The sequence below is a fragment of the Hordeum vulgare genome, chromosome 2H (assembly GCF_904849725.1).
Source record: "Hordeum vulgare subsp. vulgare chromosome 2H, MorexV3_pseudomolecules_assembly, whole genome shotgun sequence".
Taxonomy (NCBI): domain Eukaryota; kingdom Viridiplantae; phylum Streptophyta; class Magnoliopsida; order Poales; family Poaceae; genus Hordeum; species Hordeum vulgare.
In genome coordinates this window covers 33760804-33771989 of record NC_058519.1, presented here as the reverse complement: position 1 = coordinate 33771989, position 11186 = coordinate 33760804, and the positions used below count along the sequence as shown (strand labels likewise).

The window sequence follows — 11186 nt, the reverse complement described above, 5'->3', positions numbered from 1 at the left end:
CGTTAAGAAAAACAGCTTCAACCAAAAACTTCAACGAGGGAAAGTTGCAAACATTGATAGAAAAAGCTTCAACCGTGTATGAAACAAGTTTCAAACGCCGCTCCGACTGGAGCATCTCGCGTGGTCACTCCTCAAAAGTTTCAACCGTGTATAGAAAAGCTTCAACCGTTAAAAAAAAGCTTCAACCAAATACTTCAACGAGCAAAAAGTATGATTTGCCTTGCAGCTTTTTATATGTATGATTGCAACTTTTTTAATCAACGGTTGAAGCTTTTTTAAATAGTCGTTGCAGCAATTTTGAGTGACGTTTTATAAACACTTGTATACGTGCGCCCCGGTCATGGCGGGCAGACGACGAGGACGACGGGCGAAAGCTGGATCCAGCGATGCGGACGGTCGACGGTGGCGGGAACTGGCGATTCGGGCGGGCCGACGGGGGCAGGAACTGGCGCAGCGACGGCGGCGGCGCAGGGGCGCGCGGATGATGGGGCGCAACGCGCGATCCGTTCGGGATGGGGAGGAGATCGCGGGCCGTTCAGAATGAGGAGGAGATCGCGAGATCAAAAACGCGCGTGCGTATGGCCGAATGTTCCGGGGCGGAAAACGTTTAAAAAAAAGGGGGTGTTAGTGCTTCCCCTCCCTCTCATTCCCATGTGGACATGTGGTCCAGTGAGAGGCAAAACAGTTTTCCTTTCCCGTTCCACGCCAAGGCCACACCTCCCAAACTTCGATTTCTTTTCTCGACCCCGAGCCTGCATTTTTTTCCCTCTCGAGTTCCGACCCACCGGCCGGCCCATGTCACCCCCGCGGCCGCAGCCCCCGGCGGCGACCCTGCGCGGCTTCCTGGACGCGCACTTCGCCTCCGCCGACGACCTGGCCGCCGCGCCGGCCCTAGCCGAGCTCCTCCGCCGCGAGTGCGCGGGGCTCGAGGCGTCCCTCCGCCGCCTCGAGGCGCAGCTCGCGTCCGGCTCCGCCTCCTGGCTCGCCCGCTCCGCCGAGGCCCGGTCAGGCCTCCGCCGCATCCGCTCCCGAGGTCCGCTCCCTTAAACTAAACCCTAGGGTTTTAACCCCTGTCCCGACCCGTTCCGTTCCCTGCTTGCTTCTGCCTGTCGCGGATTTGGCTCGGGGTCTCAATGGGGGTTCATTGTTTGCAGGAGGAGACGTCCCTGCCGGGGACGAAGGGGAGGCGAGCGCTCCGGGCGTGGAGCTGCCGGCGATCGTGCGGGAGATCCAGCGGATCGACACCATTCGGCTCTACGCGGGTGAGCGTTTGTTCCTCTCTTTGTGCCAAGCTCTCCTAACTGTAAATTTGCACAATCTCGTACTAATTGGGGACCCTACATTTCCCGAAAGGAATGTCTTAGATGATTAGATGTTTAGCTTTTCAAAAAACAGTTGCTGTGGGAAATTTCTGGTAGATTATGAATGGTTTTGCCTGTCAAATTTCGCTCTGAATCTGGCAATGTTAGCCAGTTATGCTTGATTGGATCACAACTCACAAGGGCAGATGTCTTTAGTTTTTCTGTCCAAAGATGGTGCTTGCAATATGGTTTGCTCATACTTCACAATACTTTGATCTAACGCCAAAAGGAATGCATTGAGTCTAACCAAACGAGGGGAACTGAGCATGTGAACTGAAGGGACAATCCATGTAAAGCATTTGTTCAGTTGAGAAGATCCTCACCGAATAAACTTGTATCAGCATTCAAAATTTCCTGAATAAATGTTGTCTTCCACAGAACATAAAACTGGCTGTACCAGTTAATAGTGCTAACTGCTTAAATTTGGTGTGATCTATTTACCTTCCTGCAATGTGCATGACCACAAGTAATTTGTCCTTTACTGCAAAAAGAGAATCTGTTTGGTGCGGTAGTTTGTCTCCACTGTATTATTTTATCTTCTTAATGTCCTCCTAGTATGATGTAGGAGTTTATCGCCCTTTCTATAACTTTGCTGTGCTGACATTCCAGAAGCTACTCTACAGTTGGAAGCTCTGGTTGGTAACCTAGAAGATGCAGCATATTCTATTGTTAGACAGGCCTCAAAGTTGAACCTGTCATCAGTACTTCGACGTGCATCAAACGTAAGAACCTTTTGTCTTCTGTTTCTCCCTTTGTCGTTGTGGATGCAACTAATAATAGGTTATGCTCATATAGGCCTCACAGCAGTAACCTGCATTAAGTGTTGCTCTTTCTTTTTCTGTGATGTAGGGGGTGGAAAGGAAGCAAGAAAAGTTGCTCCAGGCTGTTGATGCTGTGAGAGATATTGAGCAAGAGTTGGTAAGGATCAGCACAAGTAGGCCACAGTGGACAAATCTTATAGTGGCGGTTGATTCAAGAGTGGACAAGACTCTAGCCATTTTGAGGCCTCAAGCACTTACAGATTATCGAGCTCTACTTGCTGCACTAGGCTGGCCACCTTCCTTGTCTTCACCTGACATGGAGAAGGATAAGTACTCCCAAGTTCCAAATCCCCTTATCTTGATGAATGAGGCAAATAAAGAAAAGTATTCTGAAAGCTTTCTGGCACTGTGTTCTCTACAACATGTGCAAGCCAACCGTGAAGTGCGGCAATGCCAAATGCCAGCGGCAACTACTCCTAGCTTGTCAGATTCGAAGTACTTAGATAAAAGTGCGTGCCTCGGTAATGGACTTTGGGCAATTGATGAACTGGTTCACCCTATTGTGTCAAGGATGGAGTATCATTTTTCTAAATGGTCTGAACAACCAGAGTTTATCTTTGCTCTTGTTTATAAGATTACAAAGGATTTCATGGATGGAGTGGATGATATACTGCAGCCTTTGATTGACAAAGCAAGACTTGTGGGCTTAAGTGCCAAAGAATCTTGGGTAACTGGAATGGTAAAAATGCTTCTAGGATACCTCGAGACGCAAATTTTCCCAGCGCTTGTGACCTCTTATCATCGAACTGATGACAACAAACTTGAAGTACATTCATCTTGGATGCATTTGAATGACCAGATGATCACTTTTGATAAAAGAATGCAGCTGCTTGCAGATTCAGGAATTCAGAAAGTTGCATTGGTTTCTGAAGGGTTCTCTCGGTCATTATCTGTCTTCTCAATATACGTTGGACATTCTGATTGGCTTCAGATATGGGCTGATATAGAGCTTCATTCTGCACAGAATAAGCTCAAATCTGAAATGGACGATGAGACATGTTGGTTATGCAGTATTGATCCTCAAGATGAGCTTGGTCACCAGGAAAGCACTGCTAAATTTCTTCTTTCCACAAGAGAAGATTACAAAGCTCCACCTGTTTCTGAATTTGTTGTCAAAACTGCATCGGCAATGATTGAAAGAAGTCATGCTCTGCCAAATAAAGGGGTGAAGATCCAGTACAGCAGATCCACTTCAGTCCAGTTCTTGAATGACTTCTTTATTGTCTTGCATGAGCGATGTGAGGCACTGCAGTTACCAAATACAGCTTTACAAGATGAGTCTCTGTTGAAAGCTTCCTATGCAATCAATGCCGCTAGATATTGTGAATATGTTCTTCGGGAATGGGATGAAGATACCACCTTCATGGAGCTGGGTGCGCATGTGAACTATGTCGATAAGAACCAAGAACAAATCCACAGGCACAGTACCCAACGCCAGTGTTCTTTCTTTGCAGACGAAATTGCCTTTTTGGTTAAGCTCGGGACCGATTTTCTGGAACAGATCATGTCCTCCATCCTGATTGAGTTTGAAGACCTATCCTGGGACTACGTCCAAGGCATTGGATCATCAAACGAACAAAACCAACCAGACGATCAGGTTCCTGACGAAGAAAACCTAGAGGTTTCACCCGGATTCGTCACCAGCCTAGAAGTCCTGAGAGAGCGAACAACGAAGCTGAAGCTGTATCTCAACTCCAAGGATTTCCTTGACCTGTGGAGGAGCATAGCAGAAGGTCTTGACTACTTCGTCTACAGCAGCATACGGTGGGGCCAAGTGAAGTTCCCTGACCCCGCAGTCATCCAGCTGAGAGTCGACACGAAGGCCCTCCTCCGCATCTTCAGGCCCTACTGTTCCAGACCGGAGGCCTTCTTCCCGTTCGTAACCGACTCCCTGAAGCTGCTGACCATGAGAGACACAGACGCTCAGTACTTGTTGGAAGCGCTCAAGAACGGGAAGGACGATGAAGGCAAGTCTGGCCTGAGGCAGCATGGGTTGCACCATGTGGATGCTAGCCAGGCCGTCAAAGTCCTGAGAAGCAGGAAGTCCGGTGGATAATCGCGTTAGCGGTACAAAAGCAGGTGCTGCTGAGACCTGTGGCTGACTAGAATTCTAGAAAGAAGCTGATCTTGCCGTGCCGGTGCAGGCAGGTGTCCTCCTTCCAGGAAGCACAATGGGAACCCAGCCCTGATGACCGACTTGACTGACACCAACACCGCCATCTTCTTCTGCAGAAAGAGGTGTACACACACAACAATCTAAAGGGAACTCCACCCACGGCAGCCAGCGTGCTGCGTTTCAAGATCAACCCTGCTTCCAGGAAGGTGTTGATAAAGCAGGAGGCAAACAACTTTCCTGCGTGCTACTCACTGGATTTACATATGTGATCTGTGACAAATTGGAGATGATGACAACGCGACCGGATGACGGAATTCCGCCACCTGTCGATGTGCTATCCCGCTTCCTGCTTTGACTGACCTGATCACGGTCAATCTAAGCACGTCGTCACCGCAAGCATAGATTGATTTATTCAGATTGGGATGCCTCCGTCACGGATGAAGATTTCATCAGCTTACTAGTATCTTCCCCTGGTTACGGCCCGAAAAAGTCACAACCCTGTGGAACGAGTCCGTTGGCTGCTGCGTCGTGTATCAGCCCAATCCAGGGAAGTCAGGGGCAGATCTGATCGGTGTGTTTTATTTAATTTAATGGGTTCATTGTCCTGTGTGTAGACCAGTTCAACTGCTTACGTCGTCTTGTTCGCTGCGATTCCTAGGGATATATAGATAACAAATCGGCATATAAAAATGCATGCAGATCCATCATCGGATCGCCTCGCCGGCCTTGACTTGCATTAAATTTTCGCTGGATGCGTGATCTGTCGATAGAGAGTGCGAACGAACGGGAGACGAGCAACTCGGGTCACTTAATCTTGACCGTCCCGCCCCGCATCGTGATTCAACTCTGTCAGGTGCTTGTCCCCATGCCAATCTGTTAGGCACAGTTCATAGGTTTCATAGGAGAGACGATTTCTTTTGATCCTTTTGGTTTTGGTATAGTTTAGCTAAAAAAAGTCAAATCTGATCATTTTTCATACCGTCATCCGTTGTGACGGTAGACATACATATCCTATCATCACTCTGTGACGGTGTGGTTCGGATCAATACAAACGACACAGTTTGATCCCGTCGACGTGGGTAAGTGGCTACCGTCACTGTGGCGGTAGGATGTGTATGCCTACCGCCACAACAGATGGCGGTAGGAAAAGGGCCAACTTTTTTTTTACAAACGGGATCAGATCGAGCTAAAGTTAGCAAAAAGGGTTAAAACAGTGGAATTGTCCTCATAGGAGTATCTAGTTGGAACACATGTAGGGCTTGTTTGGTTCATGACTAACTTTGTCGTAACTAACCTTAGTCAAAGTGTGGCTAACAAAATGACCACCACAAATGTGGCAAGATTTGGTAAAAAAAAAGTCTATGACGTGTGGACCATGTAACTAGAAAAGTGTGGCAAGCCACAAATATGGCAATAAACCAAACACATGCCTAAGATGTTGTGGCATGACTAAGATTAGGTGTGGCGATCTTAGAACATCTACAACCGGACCCCTCAAACCATCAAACGTCTGTGCAGGCCGCCCGATCACTCCTCGATCACAAAATTCGATCCACACGGGCCTTTCAAACCGGCCTCAAACGTCCGGGCTGACCGGCACCCCCCATTTCCAGCCCAAATATGGGACAGATATGGGGGAGCCCGGGTGCGCCCGACAGCCTGACCCTACCGCAAATTGCACCAAATCCACCTTGCAGAACTGCTGAATCCATTTCCCGTTTTCCTCTCTTCTTGCTCCGCGTGTCGTCCGTCTCGCAGCTTCCTCGCCGCGCGTGCTCTGTCGCCTAGTAGCCTCTGCCACCCCGTCCGCTCGGTCAAAGGGATCATCTCTCCCGACCTCTTCGCACAGGACGTCGTCGTCGGCCCGGAAGACACAATGGTACGTCCGGCAACTCTCTGTGTGTGCCTTGTGCCGGATATGTTCGACAAAATGTCTGATCGGATTTGTTGGTCAAATTTTTAGGGGAAACGATGGATACCGATGCTTCGTCCGGCAAGGAGTATGGACCGACGGAGCTTGATCAATTGATTCAAGATGAGTTCTTCGATTCATCGGATTCAGACGAAGAAGTGGACATGATGATGCTCATGAGCATGCAAGAGGAAATGGACCGGAAAGTGGAGCACATTCTCAATTTCAAGGGCTCAATCAAAGGGATAGGAGTCATCAATCGGGGTAGGGTATCCGGAGCAAAACTACTACAGAAGGATTACTTTAATCCGGACCCAACTTTTCCGGGTGATACATTTTTTCGTCATCATTTTTGCATGTGAAAACCATTGTTCTGCGCATTGTTGAGGGAGTAAAGACACACGATGGCTACTTCAAGCTCACAAGGGATTGTCGCGGTCAACTCTCTTTCTCTGCCAAGCAGAAGTGCACGGCTGCTATGAGGATGCTTGCACTTGGTAATGCGTCAGATGTTGTTGGCGAGATGGTCGGGATGGGAGAGAGCACATGCCTGAAAACTACTCTCAAGTTTGCCCGTGTTGTGGTGGAGCTGTTTGGAGCAGAGTATCTGGGAGACCCAAATATATAGGACAAGCAGAAGTTGTTGGCTATTGGAGAGGCTAGATGGTTTTCAGGAATGCTCGGATCAATCGATTGCATGCATTGGCAATGGAAGAACTGCCCCAAAGGTTTGTGAGGAATGTACCAAGGTTACACAGAAGAGGCCAACATCATACAAGAGGCGGTGGCATCACATGACTTGTGGATCTGGCATGCTTTCTTTGAAATGCAAGGTTCTTACAATGACATCAACGTGCTTCAACGATTTCCGGTGTTCAAGAGGCTTTGCAACGGGGAATCACCTCCGTGCAACTACAGCATCAGTGGTCGAAACTACAACATGGGATACTATTTTGCCGATGGCATATATCCTCGGTGGGCTGCATTTGTGAACACCATATCCGAACCACATGGCAGAAAACAAAAACACTTTGCAACAATGCAGGAAACAACTTGTCACGCCCAAGATGCGACCCTATCCTCAATTTGGCACGAAGGCCTCGTCAGGGATAGAAGCGCATCTCGTCGTGTCGCAAGAATGGATATCGTTACAAGTACATGTACTGAAAGGAAGAGATATATATACAGAGTTGGCTTACACTCGCCACAAGCTACATCAGAGTCACATCAGTACATTACATAATCATCAAGAGTAAGAGCAGGGTCCGATTACGGACGAAAACAAACGAGAAAATAAGAACGACGTCCATCCTTGCTATCCCAGGTTGCCGGCCTGGAACCCACCCTAGATCGAAGAAGAAGAAGAAGAAGAAGCAACTCCAAATGAGCAATCAACGCGTTCGCGTCAAGTAACCTTTACCTGTACCTGCAACTGGTGTTGAAGTAATCTGTGAGCCACAGGGGACTCAGCAATCTCATTTCCAAAGGTATCAAGACTAGCAAAGCTTAATGGGTGACGTATGGTTAAGTGGTGAGGTTGCAGCAGCGGCTAAGCATATATTTGGTGGCCAACTTACGAGTACAAGAAATAAGAGGGGGAAGATCTACGCATAACGGACGTGAACTACTGTTGATCAAATGAATGATCCCGAACACCTACCTACGTCAGACATAACCCCACCGTGTCCTCGATCGGAGAAGGAACTCACGAAAGAGACAGTCATGGTTACGCACACAGTTGGCATGTTTTAATTAAGTTAGCTTCAAGTTATCTAGAACCAGTGTTAAACAAAGCTTCCACGTTGCCACATAACCGCGGGCACAGCTTTCCGAAAAGATTTAACCCTGCAGGGGTGCTCCAACTAGTCCGTCACAAATTGCCACAAACCGCATAGAAATCCTCAATCACGAAGCTCGTGATCTCGTCGGATTCCCTAGTGGAAAACCTCAACTCTGAGATTACCCAAACCATCACCGGAATACCGATGCACAAGATATCTCGTCAAAGGTAAAATTAATCCAGCAAGGCCGCTCGACGTGTCGACGATCCCAATAGGATTCGCGTACCTCGTTCTCAGGACACGGCGGATGAGCTAGACGTCGGGATCGCTAAACCTCCGGGTGACCAGAGGGGCGCCGAACATCGCTCAGGTGGGGCCAACACTCATGAGGAGCACTAGCCCGGGGGTTGATTAAATTATCCTCCGGGTCCGGAAAGTCCCTATGCAATTATATTAGGTGTTTAGGAAAATGTAGTACCAAAGTTGGACCTTGCCAGACCAGTTTTAATCTAAAACGAATTATCAAGGGGTCCCCATAACAACCCTGATCGTGTTAGGCGCGCTCATTTATGGAACATAACACCGGTAGCCGGAAACTAAGGGGGCAAAGGTGGAACAAAACACCAGGCTAGAAAGGCTGAGCCTTCCACCTTTTACCAAGTATATAGGTGCATTAAATTAAATAGCATTAATATGGTGATATAGCAAGGAACCCATGTTATCACATGGAAGCAACTGCACCTGCAACTAGCAACGCTAACACAGGGTTAAGCAAGCAGTAACATAGCCAATCAGTGGTTTGCTAGGTTGAACAGGTTGAAGGTTTTCATGGCATTGTTGAGAGGCTAATATTTAACAGGTGGTAGGCAACGAGACATAACCGATAGAAACGGTAAACTAGCATGGCAATGATAGTAATGGTATCTGGGGAAATGATCATCTTGCCTGAGATCCCGCTTGGAAGAAGAATGCCTTCGTGAAGCAGACGAACCGACGTAGTCGAACGGGTCCTCACAATCCGGCACGCTGCGGAACTCTATCGAGACGAAGCAAACCGGAAACACAAATCAACACACAGAATTCACCACACGAAGCACAACACAAATGATGCATGAGCAGCTGAAAACGTGCAAGTCATGGCATGACAAATCACACAATCAAACACTACACATTAAGTGAAGTTCAATATGCAACGAGTTGCATATTGACGAAACTCCACGTTAATTATTTAGTTCTATCCCGATTAGGTACACGGCAATATTAAATATGGTTAAACATGGCAAAAGGTGAAGCGTAATTAATCTACATATCTAGGCATTTTAAATGAGGTCGGAAATGACATATAGCACCTCCGAGACGACCTCACATGTTAATTTATAATTCTGTCCAGATCTGAACTAATGCATTTAATTAGTTGTTAAACAGAAAAAAAAATAGGTTCACGTGATTCTACGCGTCATTTCAAGCAATCAACACATAAAGAACATCTCCAACGGAGCTACGTGTCAAAAGTTACAAGCACCGCAAGATATAATGGCATGAATGCAATATGTGTGCAACGGCGGTCACGAGCACTTCAAAACATACAACCAGCAAGAGAAAATGAAACTACACGAGATTCTAAGCAAGTTTCTGTTGGAATTATGTCCTAGAAGCAATAATAAATATAGTTATTATTATAATTCCTGTATCAAGATAATCGTTTATTATCCATGCTATAATTGTATTGAATGAAGACTTATATACATGTGTGGATACATAGACAAAACACTGTCCCTAGCAAGCCTCTAGTTGGCTAGCCATTTGATCAATGATAGTGAGTGTCTTCTGATTATGAACAAGGTGTTGTTGCTTGATAACTGGATCACGTCATTAGGAGAATCACGTGATGGACTAGACCCAAACTAATAGACGTAGCATGTTGATCGTGTCATTTTGTTGCTACTGTTTTCTGCATGTCAAGTATTTGTTCCTATGACCATGAGATCATATAACTCACTGACACTGGAGGAATACTTTGTGTGTATCAAACGTCGCAATGTAACTGGGTGACTATAAAGATGCTCTACAGGTATCTCCGAAGGTGTTCGTTGAGTTGGTATGGATCGAGACTGGGATTTGTCACTCCGTGTGGCGGAGAGGTATCTCGGGGCCCACTCGGTAATACAACATCACACACAAGCCTTGCAAGCAATGTGACTTAGTGTAAGTTGCGGGATCTTGTATTACGGAATGAGTAAAGAGACTTGCCGGTAAACGAGAATGAAATAGGTATGTGGATACTGACGATCGAATCTCGGGCAAGTAACATACCGAAGGACAAAGGGAATGACATACAGGATTATATGAATCCTTGGCACTGAGTTTCAAATGATAAGATCTTCGTAGAATATGTAGGATCCAATATGGGCATCTAGGTCCCGCTATTGGATATTGACCGAGGAGTCTCTCGGGTCATGTCTACATAGTTCTCGAACCCGCAGGGTCTGCACACTTAAGGTTCAACGTTGTTTTATGCGTATTTGAGTTATATGGTTGATTACCGAATGTTGTTCGGAGTCCCGGATGAGATCACGGACGTCACGAGGGTTTCCGGAATGGTCCGGAAACGAAGATTGATATATAGGATGACCTCATTTGATTACCGGAAGGTTTTCGGAGTTACCGGGAATGTACCGGGAATGACGAATGGGTTCCGGGAGTTCACCGGGAGGGGCAACCCACCCCGGGGAAGCCCATAGGCATTAGGGGTGGCGCACCAGCCCTTAGTGGGCTGGTGGGACAGCCCAAGAAAGCCCTATGCGCCATAGGAAGAAAAATCAAAGAGGAAAAAAAAGAGGAGGTGGGAAAAGGGGGAAGGACTCCTCCTTCCAAACCTAGTTGGACTCGGTTTGGAAGGGGAGGGTTCCCCCCTTAGGCTCGGCCGACCCCCTTGGGAGTCCTTGGACCCCAAGGCAAGGCTCCCCCTCCTCCCCCTATATATACGGAGGTTTTAGGGCTGATTTGATACAACTTTGCCACGGCAGCCCGACCACATATCTCCACGGTTTTACCTCTAGATCGCGTTTCTGCGGAGCTCGGGCGGAGCCCTGCCGAGACAAGATCATCACCAACCTCCGAAGCGCCGTCACGCTGCCGGAGAACTCTTCTACCTCTTTGTCTCTCTTGCTGGATCAAGAAGGCCGAGATCATCGT

General features: G+C 47.5%; 1 protein-coding gene across 1 annotated transcript; it reads left to right on the top strand.

The window, feature by feature from the left end:
- The first annotated feature begins 780 nt into the window (after positions 1 to 780).
- LOC123424674 (RINT1-like protein MAG2L) lies at positions 781 to 4988 on the top strand. The gene is made up of 4 exons (XM_045108332.1): positions 781 to 1033; positions 1155 to 1262; positions 1971 to 2083; positions 2211 to 4988. Exons 1-4 carry the CDS (start codon positions 796 to 798, stop codon positions 4236 to 4238), a joined length of 2487 nt encoding a protein of 828 aa, XP_044964267.1. The 5' UTR covers positions 781 to 795; the 3' UTR covers positions 4239 to 4988.
- Positions 4989 to 11186: the final 6198 nt, after the last annotated feature.

Coding starts and splice junctions, on each gene's coding strand:
- LOC123424674 (XM_045108332.1), top strand. CDS start 796: ATGTCACCCCCGCGGCCGCAGCCCCCGGCGGCGACCCTGCGCGGCTTC. Junction 1,263..1,970: donor CACCATTCGGCTCTACGCGG/GTGAGCGTTTGT, acceptor CTGACATTCCAG/AAGCTACTCTACAGTTGGAA. Junction 2,084..2,210: donor TACTTCGACGTGCATCAAAC/GTAAGAACCTTT, acceptor TCTGTGATGTAG/GGGGTGGAAAGGAAGCAAGA.